Raw genomic sequence first — 21,612 nt, 5'->3', positions numbered from 1 at the left:
CTAATTTTATTTCAGTAACATGACTTTTGTAAAAATTTGTTGTCCAGTGTTATGCAACGAGTGATAATTTAAAAATGAGTCTGACTGTATTATGAATCAGTGAAGCTTACGCAAATACCTTTTAATATAACAAATCAAAGCCAGTCAGGTAAAAGATTCCAGATGTTTCAACGGGATTCATTTCTGGTCAGAAAAGCGCCTTTTAATTTTTGAACCGATCAAGAAATTTAACAACTTTTGTGTTTGCAGGATAAATGCATTTTACTGGTTTGAATAATGAATCAAACAGCCGACACCATGAAGTCATAATCACCAATTAAATGATCGATCCCTGTTCATTGAACATTTATATTTTTAATAAGGTCCTTGAAGGTCTGACAGTTAGCGAGCACCTGAGCTATATATTGTTAATCAATTGCTTATGAAATATTGCATTATAATCTGTAGGTATGTTTTGCAAACAAAAAAACAAAAAAAAAACAGAACTACTATTTTTCCCTTTAGGTAGTTTCTTATGATTCAAATTGTAAATGGTATGTTAAACCTGTCATTTTATTTCACTTTAGATCCGTAGCAAATTTCAATACAAAATTTAGAATAAACGACATAAATTGCTTACCACCAGACCACGGCCAATGATACTGTTAGGTCCAACTAGATTTGCTAAATGTTCATTTCTTGACTCAGCCACATGACCCGCCTCATATTGGCGTACGTTTCCAAAGTCACCCACGTGTCGCATTCTGAAATAATTTGGTATACTATGCAAGCAAAATACGTTTCTGTGTTATTGATGGAAATATACTCAGAACATTTTAAGACAAAAATACCGACATTGCCATGCGCATGTCTGTATAAGATGACTTAGCAATTCTTCAATGTTCTACTGTACAAACAAAACACGATATATTTAAAGACTTTGTCCAAAAAATGTGTTTTATATTTTTTGAAAACAACCGTAATATGTAAATACCTACCATGAAATGTGAAGTTACTAAGTAGATGTCTCTTCATTCTCTTTCAGTTGCAAAGCATTCGATAAAGAGATAATTCAATTACCGGTTAACCGCTTGTATAATATATCGATTCATAATAAAAAATAGGGGCGCATTTTTTTCAGACAACAGTTCACCGTTAAAAGAATTGCAGTAAACCGATATATTGTGTAATAGCATTGTTTAAGGGTTCACCACTACTTAATACAGGTTCTGCTCCAAAATAAATCGTTTAACCTCTTTCATAAAGCTATTCACCGCCATTTAAATATCGGTTGGCTAATTTGGTGTGATACCCAGAAAAAGTATTCGCCGTCATTTAAAAACATTCACCCGCTATCTTACTATACTATCAGAACGCAATGTTTCAAATAATGTCTTCAAGTATTACGTAAAGCCTTACACAACTGATACAAATCTCGATTTTCTTAACCAAAGGAAGTATAGATGTGTTCTCTACGGAGCTTTCAAACAAGAATTATTTTTTTTACAAATGATAAACATAAGTAATAAATACTTACCGTGATATAAACTTTTAAAAGACCCTAAGTGTTTACGTTTATCGAAGAAAGAAAAAAACGAATGCGTTGTTTACTTGTGATAAATTTTACTTTTACGACGGAACACACTGTTATCGATTATCCGAGAAAATATGCAAATTTAAGCTTGAGATGACCATAGTGTGACAATTTGTATACTAGGAAAAAGACGTGTGTTTAGTGTTAAAACTAATCATTGATGATGAAAGCGATCAAGAGAGAGAGAGAGAGAGAGAGAGAGAGAGAGGAATGGAACGGGGATTTTGTTGAGTTTTTAAATCCAATATATACATTTCTCTCTTCTTGTGATTATTACACGCAAGGTCCCAGTCCGTACAGTAAGCGCTTATTTATTAAAGGTAAGAATTTAATACTGGTTTGGTTTTGTGGGGTAACGCTTTGTTTGGAACAAGATATATGGCGGTCAGTATATCTGTGGAAGCCACTGTCAAGATTTCTCAAATCTCAAATTTCTCAAATACCCCGTTAGTCGAGACTCGAACGCAAGCGGACACAGGTCAGAAGTACGAGTGATCGGTAAAGGCGAGCACCTTAGATCAATCTGCCACACGGGAGTACTAAGAATTTCGTACAAATATAATCTCGATTCTACGGTAATCATAATTTTTGACCAAAAGTTAACTACGTCCGAAAGCTGCTAGCTCTGACTGGTCTGAATTAACCTTTAACCGCCGATTAGCATAACCTGTTGTCTCGCATGTACTATGGTATATACTTCTACTATCTACTGTATCAGTGACTTTCAAGCAAAGAGCTAGGGACTCTGGAGCTCTGTAATGGACTCAGAATTGTCAAATATTTATTTTCTTTATTTTAAAATGTGTTTTATGTAGTTCATATTGACATATCTTTGTCTTTAAAAATAAGTTGCAATTTTTATATGTATCGCTCGAGATGACGTCATCGGTGGCCTCGCTTGTGTTATAGAATGCTGAAAATGTGAAAAATGCAGCTACCTGCAATGCATTAGTACAAATTAAACTATCTCCGCAGTCATTAAACTTTCCAAAAGTTTTCCTGATTAGATGAGCTGAAATGAGGGCTACGTTAATTTTGAAGGAAAATGGTTCGATTCGAATGCTGACATTACTGATTAATGGGCATTAATGCGATGTTTAATGTGATAGATAAAATCGGTATTTGTATTGTTTATTTACCGGTAATTTACAGATCCGAGAAACAAACAAATATTTAAATATATTTCAAGTATGTATCAGAAATTAATTTAGAAACGAATTTTCATTCTTATAAATTAATTATGTACTGGATCAGCTGCTTATTCTCAAAAGAGTTTACAAGGGAGGTAATTTTGATATTACAATTATTATGCCCTAAAACAAATTAAATGTAGTTTACTTTAGCAGACACACATTCTTTATAAATTATGGAAACTGTTCGATGGTGCAATAATTACAGGAGGTGTTGATTTGCAGACGATTTGTTATATGACGATACAGACAACCCAGGTTGGTTTATCACATATTTTGTGTGTATGTGTGATTTGGATTTTTAACGTAGCTTTAACAAGCTTTCACTCATATAGATACGATCTCTGCAGTGTGGCAGATTATAGTTATGTCTAGCACTGGAGCATCATGCCGCAGACATGTAGCATCATGTCACACTCAGTCGCATTATCCTGACACCAGGACGACCAGTCCTGATACTAACCTCTTAATGCTGAGCGACTAGCGAGGCAGCTGTTAGCACCATTTTTGTAAGTATTTGGCATGACTGCCGTGGTTCGAACCGCGACCTCCAGCATCCGAGGCGTACACTCTGACCATTTAGGTCACCGGAGCGCTCTTAGCACATTCTTGAGTTGTATCAGATTTTAAAAAGTTTGGTATATTCGGGTAGATTTGAACCTGCCGAACCTATATTTCCTTCCTGCCAGCCACTTTTAGCAATATTTTTCCATAGTCTAATTAGTAACTAGGAATACCTCTCTATCATGTACGTTGGGGGGGGGGGGGTTTGGACATGCAATATATATAAGCAATTCTTTTTAAGTTTCATAACTGAAGACAAAATATTCCGACAAATATGCAACTAAAACAGTTTGGTAACTAAAAAACAAACAATAAAGAAAAAATTAACTAGAATTAATATGCGGTCAAGAAAATCGTAGAGATAAATGTATTAAAAGAGGTAATAATTTCTCCTAAACCAAAATCATTTTATAATTATATTGAATTGATAACTATATAAGGTATAGTGTAAGCTTCCTCCGCCGTTACAAGCACAAAACCACTTTGGTCATCGATTTTCGGAACATCTGGGTTTTTATTCTTTATTATCCGCTTTTACAACATCCGGCTATTACTAATGAGAATGTTGTCAACACGGCTTTTGCGTAATCATAATACATATTTTCTGTCGATTCTTGGCACGCACGCAAGTCCTAAACATAAACATAAGTTAACGTTTTGAATGAAAACAAAAATAGGTGTTAGAGGTAATCAACTGAGGCAATTAACCGCACTTAAACATGAATATAAACATCATTTAACGATGTTTTGAAAATAAAAGCCAGACTTATAGATACAATCATTCAATATTACGCATAGTGTATACAAATGCATAATGCTAGATGTATCAGTTTAGGTCATTATCCTGAAACTGGCTTTTTAGCCATACTGAACATAATCCACGAATATAGATGCCTTAACAGAGGCGAAATGCCCTGGCTTTGTAATGGTTGGTTTCATTTAATAAAAGTGGTCGTGGATAAGAATTAAATACATATTCAACGAAGAGCGAGGAACTCTTATATCTGCAAGTTTTATCTTTCTGACTTGGGCCCAATATCGACCCTTATCAAACTTTTTCCTTTTGCAAATAATCTTAAAGTTTACGTCGCTGACGCATTTTTGAGCCAAAAAAGGTTATACATGTGTCTAGCCATTCTTACGTAGACGATATAAAAACAAATCACAACTTATTTGAGGTCATTAAAGAATAAGTTTTGAAATCTCTTTTTGACAATAAATAATTTCGTCTCAGATTAATACAATAACTTTTACATTCTTCATTCGATTGGTGTGAAAACTCTGTCAGTATCCGAAAAACATTCATAGACCTTACAACAGTACAAGTAGCAAAAATGACAATGTTTGCTAGAATAGTGTTTTGTATTAAACAAGTAATTTGTATTAAACAAGTGTACAATGTACACAGTATGGGAATCACCTTTGTCACAAGTGTACTTTTTAATTCTTAGTTGAGAGGGAACGTTCATGGTCTAAATTTCAAGAGGATTGGTCTGAGATGGATAATTTTGAAGCCGGCTGTCAATATTTTTAGTCCACACCGGAATCAAGATTGGATGAAATCCTTGTTCATCAACATCATCACCACAACCACCACCGCCATAATCATATTCATCAGCAACAACTACAACAGCAAGTTAGTATAGCCCTGCATTTAAAAATTGAAGTAGAACAACCCAAAGATATGGTGCGACTGGGTCATTAACAAAAGAGAATGCTTCACTCATGAATTTGATGTATTATCAAGGCTTTTATCTACGTGAAGGTGGAGTTATTTCTGCTTCCGTTCAGTAGATGACACATTAAGAAATACGTGGATATTTTGGAGTGAATAAGCACAGTCTATTGTGGCGATCAAAAGAGTATACATAGCACCATGTTTGCACGCAAGTCTATCAGGACCAAGGACTGTTCTTGTCGTTGCTTTATTCGTTATTCCTATTACAGTTGCAATTTGACCGTATCGTTCTTAGAACTAGATTTTCAAAATGGCGGGGGACAGTAGCGTGGATACTGGAAATGGTAGAGATTAATATCTGTGTGTTGATGCATCTTGTTTAGAGACAAGATAGAAGAGAATATTAAGATCAACATGAACCGTTTTAATAAGCCCGTAATATACACCCGATATAAGCTCTTCGTATATCAAAGGGCATAACCCCTAACTCTCATTGCCTCAAACAGGAGCATGACTCAACTGCAAGTGTGCTATAAATAAGGGAAGTATAGGATGTTACATATTCCACATTTTCCCCCAAAGTATTGTACTATTTTATTTAATGGTCCAATCCAAGGAAATAACCAAAGTGAAGAAGTGGTAAAGAACGCGATCAGGTTATGCCATAAATATGCATTAAACTAGATAATGCTCTATTGAAATAATAATAATAATAATAATAATAATAATAATAATAATATTATTATTATTATTATTATTATTATTATTATTATTATTATTATTATTATTATTGTTATTATTATTATTATTATTATTATTGTTATTATTATTATTATTATTATTATTATTATTATTGTTATTATTATTATTATGCCAATAGGTCCTAGATCTATACCTATGGCTCCATCCAGGGGCATAACCCTGACGTAACAACATTCAAATAGTGAGACAGGGAAGTGTGAAATAATATTGTTATTTGAACTAAAAAGTGAACAGAGTTGTGGAATGTTTAACTATTAGAAACGAATCCCCGAAAGATGTCCTACTTCTTGACGTAATTCGGAAGGCAATACACCTTAGTGGTAAAAGGCATTTTTTTTTTACCATACCGTGTCCCATCTTTATAGTGAATTGAACAAATGTTCATTGAAACGAAAGATATGGAATCAAACTGTAATCAAAAGGTGTCATCCTTATTGACTCAAGTGTCCCGCCCAGGGACTTGACCCAGGGGTAGGAGTAGTAAAAATATAATGTCGAAGTGTGGTCATACTATATTCTTTCATTAAAATGGTTTCTTTCGTGGTTTTTACAAGTTTTCTTTTGTTGATATTCAGCATTATATTAAATATATGATCAAATAGCTAGCATATGCATACTGCCGCCCGTATAGTTGTAGGGGCTTGACAAACGACTTAAGTATACGTGATCTTTCGACTGTTTTGAAGATCAATGAGCGTCATGGTCATGTGAGTGTGACGTCAGAGACGGGGCAGCTGAAGCAATGGTTGGTTAGCTTTATTCTGACTTTTTAATGCCCGAATTTAGTAATTTTAAGAATAAACATATGGCATCCTTTTATTCCATTATATAGTCTTATCCTTATACCATAAAACCTTCAATAGCGACCACTAACACTTCTGCCAACAAAAAATCATCTTTCACATCTTTCACTATATGTGTTCACTCAAAAGAGCCAATTATTTTAAAATGTGGTTTTAAGTAGCGTGCAGCCTCGAGAAATGGGAGATTCATATTAACATTTACTGTTATATTGTCATTGTAGTACAACCAATGTATTATTCTTTCTTCATCAACTTCTTTCATTGGTGTTTTGTGGTTTGTGTTGGCTCATGCCTACTGGGTGGGAGAATATATTTTGTGACGTTGTGAATCCTGTGGAATCTGAAAGCTCTTGAGGAGCAAACAAAACTCCTGACAGTGTATTTGACATCTGTACAAACAACACTCTTTAGATGTTTAATTATTCAAGTTTGCAAGGATGGAGAAACGCCAACAACCAGTTTATTAGTACGATCCATTTATTATGCAAGGAACACACTTATTTTGACCGATTTTATAGAAAACAACTGGATGCTTAATGATCAGACCTTCAGCAAAGTTAACATTGCTTTAGACATTTTAAATACAATCAGCAAAAACCTTGGAAGACAACATCTAAATGAATTTGATTTCAAATATAAGTGAAATAATATAAAACGTTACAGTTATTGTTTAGCCAGATGGTTAAGTTGGCTTCGATCCTCGACCATGGTGATCAACTTGGATATACATCCGAGCATGTGCATTGTACACCTCAGCTTAAAATCAGCACCGGCGTACAACTTGCGCGTGCCCAGGTATTTATCCAACGCAAACCCAATATTAGACGAAACATGTCAGGTGACCTGTGTGCGTAACTTACTCAGGTGTATCTGTAGGAGCACCGTGTGTTGCATTAAAAGGATTGAAATGTGGACCCAGTGAATCGCATCCGTTACTCAGGTTATTCAGTGCGTGCACGTGTAAACCATGTAACTTAGTCTGGTCATTCATAGGAATTCCTTGGATTTCCGTACGTATGTTAAGCATCCCCATTCTTCGGCAATCCCTGCTCTGAAAAATATTAATTGAAACATATGAAATTAATAAACACAATTAAAATAAGTGCAAGAAGGTCAAGTTCACACTCGAAGCATGCTGTAATACATGCAAGTCTTGAAATTAACGGTCTCAACTTCATAACGACTCTTTCAGAGTATGAATGCAGCCCTTGAAGGAATTCATGAAATATAACCAAATAAATAAAATAAATAACCAAAACCTTGACAAACTTATTCCACATATAGGAACAAAGTTATGAAATACAAGAAGAATCTTTTTTTTTTAACTATGACTATGATCTTTATATCCGTAAGAGACTAAGAATTAATTGTCGTGATCGATAAAGAGTCATGCCAAGTATGATGATAATCCAGGGTCTGATCGGCGGGGGGTGGGGGGGGTGGGGGGGGTGGGATCCAGGGTTTTCGGACAACCACCACCCGCAGGTCACTTGAAATTTGACCATCGGTTTATTTTTGCTCACCTTTATGGGGCATTATACACACTTTTGAGTAAACATACAGATTTTTGCTTTCGTGACGTTTCGATGAAAGTTTGTGTCCTTTTGTAATTTTGGAACACATCTCCACCCAAAAAAGCCCCAAAACAGCACTTGACCCAATTCTGCCCTGTAATGTATCGTGGGTTTTGTGAAATATATTTAAATGAAAAACAAACTTTTAAACATTAATTCCACCGCTGGCTGTAAATAACTAATATGTCTAGCATTGGATACACACACAAAACAAAGTATAAGGCATGGGCTTGGACGATACTTGGTCTGATAAATTATATTCAAGTGACGAGTGACATGAAATTAACTAATATGACTGATGACTGTGATATGGTAGGTAAACATGGATAACAGACTGACTACTACTCATATTTCACATTTTCACTTTTTTTTGACAGTACAACATTTAGATGTAATGGGCTATGATGCTACGGTGGTCCAACTCCACATGAGTACGCAGGTGGGGAATTACTCATAAGCCTTATATACCAGTCCTTACGATAGTATAAGCCTTATATACCTGTACTAGTCCTTGCGATATTATGAAACGTATATACTAGTCCTTGCTATCTTTAAGCCTTATATACTAGTCCTAACGATATCATAAGACCTGTATACTAGTCCTTACGATATCATAAGACCTGTATACTAGTCCTAACGATATCATAAGACCTGTATACTAGTCCTTACGATATCATAAGACCTGTATACTAGTCCTAACGATATCATAAGACCTGTATACTAGTCCTTATGATATTACAAGCATTATATACTAGTCCCTGCGATATTGCAATATGCATGTACGTATCTCGGATTCGCTAGGATGGGCAATTTTTACATTACTAATATAAAAGTCTCGAGTCATATTTCGTCATTAAACCTTCATTCAGAAATGTTTTATGAGTAAGCATATAACTATTCTAATTACCACCAACACCACCACTAAAGCTGGTGCAGCTATAGCTACAACTACTACTAGCATGCGCACCATAACTACTACAAAATCAACGCAACTACCTCTACCATACTAACCACTTTTTGACGAAAATACACAGTTCCTTCAATTTTACTGGGAAGGTCTTTCATATTTGGATTGGTAGTTAAACGGCATTCGGCATAAACTGAAAGTAAAATGAGTCATGTGATATACATACTAAATGTCAGGAATGCACATTTAATTCATATAAGTGACAGGATTTCTCAAAGTTCTAACACATGATAAATATAATAATCTATGATCTTAATAGTGTAGGTTGTAGGAAGACAAATATAAGGATCTGGTCTGAAAGGTGAAAGTTGTGGGAACACTAATATAATAGCATGTGGTCTGAAAGGTGAAGGTTGCAATAAGATAAATATATGTGGTCTCAGTGTTGTATCTGCGCTTGATACAGCATGTATTAACCAAACACTCCAAACTTATTTGTTCATAATGTTAAGATAAATATATGTGGTCTCAATGTTGTAGGCTCAAGGAAGGCGAATATAAACACCCGTTATCTGAAAGTGTTAGGCTCTAAGAAGACAAATATAATAACACGTCTTAATGTTGCAGGCTCTAGGAAGACAAATGTAATAATATGTGGTCTGCATGATTAAGGATGTACGGACAAACGTTAATGACAAAGGTGTGTGTGGAGGTAATTAGGGACTTAGGAAAGTGAGCAGAATTTCAGGTAATAACGGAAACTGTTCCGTGTCCTGGAATACTAATGAACTTTAAACTGTCACATATCAGACCTCTATCTACGCTTGATACAGTATTATTAACCTAACACTCCCATACCAACTTATTTGTTCATAATAGCCTATCGTATGCTGAAAAATGGCGTTAAACCAAACAACAAAAACAACCACCATCACCAACATACCGCCATTCCCTTAATCACCAATGTCAACAGGCAAACAAAATGACAGATGCCACAAAACCACTGACTACCACCAGCATCAAGGTTAAGAAAGTCAAACCGGGAAAAATGGCTCAAACCCCACCATTATCACAAGACAAGAACAAAAAGGGGCACACAGATACCTCAAAATCAAGGAACACAAACCACCACAGTGCGAAAGAACTCATCCACTCTAGTCAAACACCAGGCCCCTGCAAGGAAAATCCTATAGCAGATCCTAAAATATATGACCTTCTATGGACATATAAAGAACAGGAATGCCAACGTTTCCATATGCTGTCACGGGAAAAGAGGAGGGAGAGACCACTAAAGGAGATATTGGACCAAAGAAGGGTAAGACTCCGATGAACGCAATATCCAAATGGAAAAATACAATAAAAACACATTCCAAGACAACAACCAAAACAACAACCAAATATCCAAGAGAAATGTGACTACCAAGCAACAAAAAGTAAATAATACGAAAGAAGGGACCAAACAACCAACAAGGAAAATCTATCAACAATAACAGAATTGGTAAAAGACCTAACGATATTCATCGCCAGCAGCAGCTCCAAACACATCTACAATAGTGCCAATAGCCTAGTATAAATCAATATTAACACTTATGCAGGAGCCTTCATAATCATTAGACTCAGATATAACAACATCATAGTTAGGTGCAGCACAACAAGACAGGTAGCCAAATAGATGGAGATACATCAAATAAACCAACCCATGTCAAAGTTACAAGGCACAAGGCGCTCACAAAAAACACCGAGAGGCCCCGAGTGACCACCAATTAAGCGCTCACCGTTACGGATCACTGCCATCTCACCTCTGTCGGCGCCTGTTCGAGTCCCGGATTCAGCCAATGTGGGTATGTGAGAAAGCTTGCCAGTGGCTTCTAGTGGGTCAGTGGTTCTTTCCGAGTTTTTCCTCCATCATTGATACTGGCCGCCATGTATAGCCTATCGTGTGCTAAACAATGGCGTTAAACCCCACAAGAGCAGCATTGAGCACGCCGAGCAAAACTCAGCAGGACCAGACCATGGTCAAGGAAAAGGAGCAAATACCCGATTCAGCCAAAATAACCAAGATCAAACCGACACAGATGAATGGACAAAAGTCAAATACATCTAACATAGAGGTCATTAAACTCAGTCCAAAATACAATATTTTAAACAACAATGACCATAGAATTAATAAACCAAGAAGACATATCAAGAGATTCCAGATGAAAGTCAAATCAAGGACAACTAACCAACATAATTCTACTGGAAGTGTAAACAACCCCACCACTGCTCGTTTAATGTGATTGCTACTCGTACCCACTACTTGAATACAACGTCAAACCTCGCGTTTGCAGTCATTGCAAGTCATGGGGACACCACGCCAGCAGTTGCAAAATCAAAAAACAATGCGACAACTGCGGCGGCAGCCACAGCATCAAACGCACATAAATTGGACAAAAGTGGGATAATTGCAGCTCACCCCATCATCCCATTTCCAAGGACTGTTCATACACCAGGAGAGAAGAGGAAATTATCCAAGTAATGACAGAACAAAAATTGCCTTATGCAAAAAGCAAAAGCAACAAGCCTATTGAAACGTACCGTGCAAGAAAAGGAGGCAGTACCATAAATACCTGCTTTACCTAAGCCAAACCCTAATCCGACCACTACCTAAGCCCACCCCAGTCCAACAAACCAGCTGACAATCGGACGACCCCACTTGCCCTCACGCAATAATAAGAAACAGGTGTAACATAAATTAAAACAAGAAATTAATGTTTATGGTAACACTATCCAACCAACTAAATCTGATATATCTACCTTCATTCTGGAGGTTCGGAATCAAACCAAAACAGAAAATGCAGACCCTTCATTACCGAACAATTCAAGTACCAAGGGCGTAAGCAAAGCAGGTAACAAATGCGCCCCCACATGAGGTATTCTCACATGCCACCATTATTCACTACCTAAAGGACATCAAGGTGGGAATCACAGACATCTCTCAAAATTATCATGAAATTTGTATTCCATTCTACGATTTACTATCTGACTTGTTGTAAAAACACTTCGAAACCAAACGCTAATCCGACCTTTATAATCTACTAAAATAAATTAACTATAACATCAAGAATGGATAAAACTAGGAAAAAGAATCTAATAATCTGGAAATGAAATAGCCAGGGATTAAGTATCAATAAACCAGAGCTAATGATTAAACTTCAACAATCTAAACTCAAACCTGATTTGATAGTTATCCAAGAAACCCTCATTCACCAAAAATCAGATTATTCAACCAGTACATTCACCATGAGAGACAATGAGAAAAGGGGTTGGGGTGTTTTAGCCATCTTTGTCTGCGATACACTCCAAAATACATCATTCCAACAATACTCTGTAGCTACAAATGCCCATAACAATCCCACACCCCTTGAGTATTAATCGATACTCATCCACAGTGGGCATATTTTATTCGAAATGTTTAATATATATGACCCTGGCAAGCCACGTGCCATCTAACCTCTTTACTATGCCCAATTAATCAGCACAACGAGTGAATACGTGATATGTGGTGATTTCAACGCAGACAGCAAAAGATGGGGAGGAAAGCACCAAAACAAGTGAGGCAAATTAATCGAAGAATGGGTCCTTAACAACAATCTGGTCATATTAAATGATGGCACTAAAACCAGAATTTCACCAGAGGATGGATCACTATCGGCAGTTGATCTAACAATTTGCACACCCAAATTAGCATCTATGACTAATGGGGAAGTAGATGGAGACTCCACGTTGGGCAGCGACCATTTCCCCATTATTATTACCATTAACCTTTCCCATCTAGTTGCCACTTCCTCAAAAGTTTCCAAATGGAGACTAGACAAAGCCAACTAGCATTCATTCAATTCCTTGCACGCCGGGATAACTAGCCGACCTAGGGGAAGAGGACATCGACCAATGCAACCAAACAATTCTTGACGCGAATGGCGACAGCAAGCATATAATCAAGGAGGAAAAAAGCCCTCAATAAATTTCGCCAATTTGCTGACGACAGTGGCATATGGAAAGCGGGCAAACCACGCAACAAACAATAACTGAACTACAAAACAATTTAACTAACATCGGCAAATGGGCCGATAAATGGGGGTTCAAATTTTCAAAAGAAAAACCAAAGGGAATACTATTCTCCCCCCTTCCCCATAAAGGTACAATATAGAACCGCCAACCCTATATATCCAAGGCGAACCAATCAAATTTGAAAAGTCGCAAAATTTTTAGGCATGTACTACGACCAACATCTCACATGGAATCATCACATCACCGAATTAATCCGAAATTTAACGGAGACTTTAATCTCCTGAAAAACATCAAAGGTTTACAATGGGGTGCAGACCAAGATACTTTGGTAACACTGTACTGGGCCTTAATTAGATCCAAACTGGATTACACATGTCAGATATATGCATCTGCCAAACCATCAATTATTAAACGCCTTGACATAATCCAAGCAAATGCTCTGCGCAAATGTACAGATACACTCTAAAATACAGCTAAGGAAGAACTACAGATCCTAACAGGCGAAACATCCTTAACATTAAGAAGAGAAGAATTAACGTTAAGACACGCAGCCAGACTTTCTATACACAATCCCAGTCATCACACAAGGAACATCATTAACAAATGCAACATCCCATTTAGCCTGAGACTCGTCCCCGTCCCACCATCTGGGAAAAAGATCCACATATTATGTAACGAACTACTTATTACTCGACTGCCTTCGTGCAGAATCAACACGATATCCAGACCCTACTCCACGGACAAGGAATAAACCTAATATCAACACGATATCCAGACCCTACTCCATGGACAAGGAATAAACCTAATATCAACACGATATCCAGACCCTACTCCATGGACAAGGAATAAACCTAATATCAACACCTTAACAACAAATGTTGGATCCAAAGAAGAACATCCTTCAGAAATAAGATCAAAGATCCTGACTATATTAGACAATTTTTTTATAAGGATTTGTCAAAATATACACAGATGGGTCTAAATCAAACAACACAGAACTGCTGCTGCATTCACTATCCCGGAATTGAATAACGAAATAGGAAGCAGACTCCCGGATAACTGTTCAATATACAAAGCAGAATTTTGGGTCATATTTGAAGCAGTGAAGACATATCAACAGAAATTCCAGAAAACAGTAAAAGTCACTCACTGAGTGTGCTAAAATCCTTGGAAACAGGCACCTCAAAGGGGCGTGAAAGCCTCCTAAAAGAATCCAACTTAGTATTTAACAACATGGAAGACCAAATTGCAGAAGTCATGTGGGTCCCGTCTCATATAATCATCCCAGGGAACGACAAGGCCCACATAGCAGCAAAGAACGCACTAAGCGAACCAGAACCGGCCCACATCGATTATAGCGTCCCAGAATTATACAACAGGATATCCAAACAAATTGCCTCTAAATGGCAAACCCAATTGGATACATGCCCCAAAGGACGTACGCAGAACTCGACTAAAAAAACAGTGAGATGCAAACCCAAAGCACCAAAAACCAATATCAAACACCATCAACGGATCATTAACGGAATTAATACAGGAAATCCCTATTTGCAAGTAGCATGAGGAAACATGTCTTGGGTAATTGTGGAAATGGAGCGAAATACCCCAAATGATTTGATGATGAAGACGTCAGGCACGTTTTCAGCATATGCCCGAAATATGATGAACAAAGGAAACAATTAACCACCACGTCGAAGAAAATTGGCTCGTCATATACCTGCCCTGAACTACTTTATCAAACTAATCCCAGCCCCAATCAAACAAATGATGCCATGTTGATCGTCCTCAAGGAGACTGATAAAATCAAAAAAATATAACCCAACCTGTTATGATCAGACCGGCTGGACATCTCACATATCCTATATATAGTTACATTTAGCCACTTACTTAACCCAATCACCCATCCGCTAGTTTCATGCATTGAAACAGGTGGGGAAGTGGGTGCGGAGGTAGTATACGGTTTACTGCTCGAATAGGACCATGTACCGCGTGAGACGGGCTGATGTTACACCTGCACTCATCACACTACGGTACCCTGGGTGGTTATACAAGCAATGCAGCTTAGTGACATATTCAGAAGAAGGACATAGCTAATACCCATTTATACAAACTCTGATCCTTCTAGGAGCGACTGGGTGGGAAATTAGGGCCGGGGGTAGCATACGGTTTACAGCCCAAGTAGTGGGGTGTTTCGCGTGAGGCAGGCTGATGCTACATCTGCACCTATCACCCACTTCAGCACCCTGAGTCGTCCAAATGTGTAATCAATTACGTAATGCAATAGGTGATCGGTAATTAGGTAACCATCATACTCATACTAACAACATCTATTTGTTTTATCCTACAACTTAAGGCATGATGAATTGTCTTAAAATACAAGAATTAAAATTGGTCAACAAACTTAAATATTATAAAGTGGCTTAACTCACATCCATCAGGGCCTTCAGCCAGTGTGGGTGTGTGAGAAAGCTTGCCAGTAGCTTCTCGTGGGTCGGTGGTTCTTTCCGAGGTTTTCCCGGGTTCTTCTTCCACCATTAATACTGGCTGCCATGTGTAGCCTTTCGTGTGCTGAAAAATGGCGTTAAACCCCACAACAACAACCATCAGGGCCAGCTGCACAATGCGGCAACGAATGATGGTCAATAACCCAAAGCCACCAATACCAACTACAAAATGTGGCACCAAATTACATAATTAGGAAATATGTCCTTAACAAATTAGAACTATAAGGTGATTGAATATCAATCATCAGGCACCCCGCACAAGGCGGAAATACTAATTATTAGAATAGAAACCCCAAATAGTATTCGAATAAATAATTTTTCGCTTAAATAGACTAGGAGATTCATCATGTCATCGCTACCTTATCCTACAAACAGCACAAATGACTTTCCAAATTACAAATACGGCAAATCGACGACATTTACTATTCTGAAACTGGGGTACAAAAAATCAATCCAGGATATCGTTCACATCCCTTCCACTCGGTCCGACATACCTTTGCCACTGAAAGACATGTGCCATATAAGTGAGTGCGTGTGGGCCATTACCACTAACCATGAGTTCAGCGAGACATCGATGTCCCGAAATCGGACTAATCAAATAGCGCTCCCTATTGCATTAATGCGTTGGGAGAAGTGGCACCACTCCTTACCCCTCGAAAAAATCAATTATTCCCACACGGGAAATTAACTAGTCGTACTTGCCCGTAAGGGCGAACAAGACTTTAATTGAAACGACCGACCGATCAGCCAAACCATCTATTGTTGACTCATCTTCCGATGAAGATATGTTCAAGACTAGCCAAGCTGAACGAAGTTTACGTGACATTACATAGTGTCAGGCAAAGCCTGAAGAAATGGAGATTGCCAGAATACTGAAGTAACCAAAGATCTGATAAAAGAGCTCTTCCGAAAGGAAGTCAAGAAAGAAGAATTTACGGAGTAGTACAGACTTCAGAAGCAAAGAGCAGAGAGAACAGCAGCAGCAGCAGCAGCAGCAACAGCAGGAACTTGACAGGATTTGTCGACTGCCTTTGTAGACACGAAAGAGTGCTCCTCCTCTTTCCGAAGATGCACGCCCCATTCATGTGGGAAAGCCTGCCGCCAGACGGGGACGCAATCTTAGACGATAAAACACTGCCATAACTCCCCGTCCACAAAAAACAGCCCTTTGCAGGGCCACCCCAATATTCTAGAAAAGACATACTAGTTTAATTGCCAATTATATGTTAGTAAGTTAAAGAAAATGGAAGTGTGTCTATAAGCATTTCGTTTCGGTAGCTTCTCAAAGTATAGTCCGTTTTTGTTTGTAGTTAGTGCTTGCAATTAAAAAGTGAGTTTCTTTTAGGTCAGCGCATTCCATGTTTTTTAGGGGTGATTGATTGATTGATTAATTGGATTATAGTGGTGTGCGCACGTTGTGCATGTACCACTGTTAATGGTCGCACAGCGACCTGATAATTGATCCTGGGGGAAGGAAAAAGAGCCTCATCCCCCAGGCGTTTGTGTGTAGCCTTATAGCCTTCAGCCGTGGATCCTTTTGGTTCCCATTGTGGTCTAATTGGAGGGCTGTTTCATGAGTGGGAATGGACCCATGCACCCATGATGCTAAAAAGAAATTATGTTTACCAGTCACTGTGGTGTCGACCAATGCAGTTGTAACGTCAGTCGAGATTGGTTGGTAACAATGACGTCAAACTGGGACACCTAATTTAGGCGGGTGGAAATCGTTCCCCATCTCCGCCCTTTGTACGAATGTCCGGACGTAGGAAGTGGAGGGGAGTTCCGGCATCATACAACCCGCCCGTACTTAGCCAAATTATGTCCAGATGTTTGTAAATGGACCCTAACAACAAATATTGTGTAAGCCACCTGTGCAATTGAGTCAAATTCAATTGAGTCTGATAATGTTCTTAACTACTAGCAATTGAAATGGTACTAGTACATAGTGTACATACTGAGATGCCCTAACAATTTTGCTTTTTTATGGGTGATCATATGAACCTTGTGAATTTTGATGTCATGGGATATTTTCCTTCACGTCCGCGCTTCACCAATATAAATCAAAAGCATGTAGATCAAAAAATCGTTAACCGCATAATGATAGGGAAAACAAGATTCGCAGGCAGTTTTGGTAAATAAGCCCAAAACCAGCCAACATAAACTTCTACAATTGTCACACTGTAGAAGACCTGCATCATGTATTCAATGATTGCACAAAACTCCAGATAGCAAGAAACAACTTTCAAAGAACTCAAAAAGAAATTGGATCCCATCATACATATCCATACTTCCTATACCCAGCTAATCCTAACAAACAATTAACAAATCTTAACATATTAAAATATCTTGAAACAACAGGGCTCAATAATAGGATTTAACAAAAAAAAAAAAATAGTCAGGTAACCAGTTAAGACCGGCAATTTTAACTCGTGTAAGTTACCCGAGTAATTCTGGAAAGAAAACCGTCTTACCCTAATAAAATTTAAAAACATAATGAAAAAATTACCCCCCCCCCCCCCATCAAATCCAAATTAACCGTTAGGTAACACAGTTAAGACGGGCGACTTTGACCCGTCTAAGTGACCTGAGTAGTTCAGCAAAGAAACCCGCCTCTCCTTTCTTCTCTTACCTACTTACTCTGAACTAACAGTTAAAAGACAGCACAGAATACACTACGTTACTCTTTTGATAATAGTATGAGTAATTCAGAATTCAAAATTACCTTCGGACACTAACCTGGATCCAGCGGATGCCTGCTGCAGACAGACAACATCCTTCCCCCTCACCTTTCCTCCCTTGCCTCGGAAGAACACAAATTTCAACGTGCAATGCGCACATACAAATGTTCGAATATAACACTTCATAAGAGAGAGCAGGTACCATTCCCACTCATACAATCAAGTAAAACAGAAATATTTTACATAAATGCGTGTTAGGTCAATCCCACTTGTGTCAGCCTTCCATTCAGCTAGCATGAAACACCATGTTTCGCTAGCTGACGGCTAAATTAACAGCACTTCTTAAGGGCATAAAGTCTGAGGGATGAGGCACAGTTTCCTTCCCTCAATAGCAATTATCATCCTGCGGTACAGGAATAAACCCGAGGCCCATGCACATCTGTGCGCAAGCCTCTATAATCAAATTAACTAACTAACAGTCTGGCTTAGTCGTCGACTAACGAAGCAGCAAGAAGTACGAGATTGATTAATACAGTCAGCGATGGAAGCCATTTTCCCTATAAAAGCCTTGAACGCTATAAGGTGGTTAAGCCTCAATGTCGCCACAGGATGGAGCCTTCGTGCTCAAGCGAAACGTACCACACTTTTGCTGATGTGGGAAGACGATAGCAGATACAATTGGAAAGGTGTCATTAAGAAATTGGAGAAATTCACATTTAAGAATTTTCATTAGGTCTGATTTAAAGTATTAATGCACATTTTGTGCATTTGGAATTAATTAAGATAGGACAATTTAATACTTAAATTCGAGACTAATTGCGATTGTGGCTAACACAGAATTGGTAATAGGGAATAGCCATTATATAACTAACTGGGTTGAATTTGGCAATATTAATTTTGGCGTTTCATGTACTTTCCGGCGACGTTTGGACCTCTCTTCTGAGTCCATCTCTTCCCTTCCTAATCGGACATTTAAAGACGAGTGTGTGGGCCGATTCCCACTCGTCTATAATCAGGTGCCCCGATGAGGGTGTACGCACGGAACTGGGACGACGTCATAAGACCAGTGCCCAATCCTGTGAAACGTCTTATCATGTAGTTATACCTTCCAACACAGACATTTATCTTGAGTGCTTGTTGGGTCCAATTCTGCTCTAAAAAGCCTTACATACAGGTCGATTGACCCTAAACAGCCCCACTATACTACTTACATCATAACGCATGAACGAATTTTCTGCCTGAACATCGTGCTTATTGCGAATCGAGTGTAGCTTCATAATTACGAGATTCGTTCACGGTGTTCGCCATTTTTATTGCCGAATAATAATTATATTTTTGGTGAATGGGAGGGTGATGATGTACGATGGCTGTCATCAATTCTGCAACTACAGAAAATTATAACTTTTAATGGGATGGGAATAGTGGCTATTTACCATCTTTTCTGCTACTGTAGGTAGATATACATATTATCAACATGGAATGCGAAGTATATTTACACATGACAATCACATGGTTAAATATGTTAGCACATGTTGCCCAGTCAAAGTTTGCCTTATGATGATCGCGACCGCTGTATAATTTGCTTTAAAGGTTCGTCTAAATAGTGTTATTATTCTATTTCTTTTTGAATCACGTGCTTTGCATCTTGGTTAAATTCTGACCCATCATTTGATCTCTCTCAGCAATGTACATATCACTTAGTAAAACGAATAGGCTTCATAATGTGGTTGGTTGTGGTATAACCAAATACCACGTATAGAACGTAATAAATTATTACCTTTGGAAAAATAAATATTTAAATGCGAGGTGCAGTCTGTTTTGCGGAAAACAAATGTATGAGATCTAAAAAGGTTATTTTGGTATTGCTTTTACGCGCAATAAATCACGGCATTGAGACGGAATTGAGCAATTGCACTAATTATCGTGTTGTATGCAGACTAAGCAGGATGCAACGAGCGTTACATTTTAGATGTTAACTGGGCCTCGCGTACACTGCTTGTGGTAAACATCACAATGCTACTGAAAGGGGGCAATCATATTGGTCTTCTTGCTGTCAGCAAAATCCCACGAGTGACAGTCACCTTATATGCATACTCGTTTTCACTTACTACATGCAATACGTGATTTTTGATTATACAACACTTACCCAGGCTATGAAGCCGATTCGAGTCACAATACCCTTTAAGATATGTTTCCAACAGTATTTGTATCATTTATGCGGCATACGTTGTTGTTGTTGTTGTAGGGTTTAACGCCATTTTTTGCACAAAATAGGCTATACATAGCGTCCAGTATAAACGGTGGTGGAAGAACCCGGGAAAACCCCGGAAAGAACCACCGACCCACGATTAGCTACTTGCAAGTCTTATCACATGCCCACGCTGGCCTAGCCTGAGATTCGAACCCACTCAGACAGGGGTGAGATGGCAATGATCCATAACGGTGAGCGCAGCATAATTGGTCAACCAGGTATATACTTTAGTTAAAATTTGGATTTATTACGCAATTCTAAATTTCTCGGTGATATACAGAATTCAAACAATTTGATTTTGTCTTTGTTATACGGGAACTTATCTGTACTCGGCTACCAGTCTGCGCGTATTTAGCAGTTGCAACGATCTATAAAATGCATATATTTATCGATTGACACAGTGATAGTAATATAGATAGACTGATATGTAAAAGCGATTGGCATGAACAGTTATCACAGAGAGAGAGAGAGAGAGAGAGAGAGAGAGACAGAGAGAGAGAGAGAGACAGACAGACAGAGAGTAGGGTTGTTCAACCAGCAAAATATATTACCAAATCCTTTAGGACACAATGTCAGAGGAAGTCCATCTGCTCTCCGAAACGAAATCACAACCGTAAAGAGCACAAACATAATTACTGGATACGCCATGTTCAGACAATACCTGTCCACAACTTTATGCTAGACACGTAATAATAGACCATCGTTTATAATCACTGAAATTATATAAGGTTGGCATGCACTCTCATGGAAGGTGCACGACTAAAAAAACTTTTGAAAGTACTCTATCATTGATTAGTTGGTATTTCCGGACACAACATGACATGAATGAGTATATAGTGCCTATTCAATAGAAGTAACGTGCTCTAATTAGTGACACACCTCCAGATCTGATTCGGACTTGCCCTAGTAAAATTTGAACATGCAGCCTTTGCATTCTAGTCACGCTACACTACCACTGAGCCACAGCGGTTGCCATTGGTAGAGGCATCAGTGTTCGTCGATGACGTGAGACAGTGACTCAATGAATCATGCTCTCGCATAATCTGAGTTTTTGTACATGTACACTAACGCATCTGAG

General features: G+C 38.2%; 1 protein-coding gene across 2 annotated transcripts in view; it reads right to left on the bottom strand.

The window, feature by feature from the left end:
* The window catches only part of LOC149801292 (uncharacterized), a 40,990-nt gene extending 19,589 nt beyond the window's left edge, over positions 1-21,401 (bottom strand). The window contains exons 1-4 of one of the 2 annotated variants that reach the window (XR_016420626.1): positions 21,086-21,401; positions 9,156-9,244; positions 7,431-7,621; positions 620-743 (exon numbers count right to left, since the gene is read on the bottom strand). Coding sequence is in view for 1 of the 2 variants with exons in the window: in XM_089955348.1 (XP_089811474.1) it covers positions 620-743; positions 7,431-7,621; positions 9,156-9,244; positions 21,086-21,182 (501 nt within the window). In the remaining variant the exon portion in view is untranslated. The remainder of the gene's footprint in view (positions 1-619; positions 744-7,430; positions 7,622-9,155; positions 9,245-21,085) is intronic. The other variant, XM_089955348.1, reaches the window with a different exon arrangement.
* Positions 21,402-21,612: the final 211 nt, after the last annotated feature.

This window comes from Sinohyriopsis cumingii, chromosome 4 (assembly GCF_028554795.1).
Source record: "Sinohyriopsis cumingii isolate HCF-2022 chromosome 4, ASM2855479v2, whole genome shotgun sequence".
Lineage (NCBI taxonomy): Eukaryota > Metazoa > Mollusca > Bivalvia > Unionida > Unionidae > Sinohyriopsis > Sinohyriopsis cumingii.
This window is presented reverse-complemented; position numbering and strand designations above follow the sequence as displayed.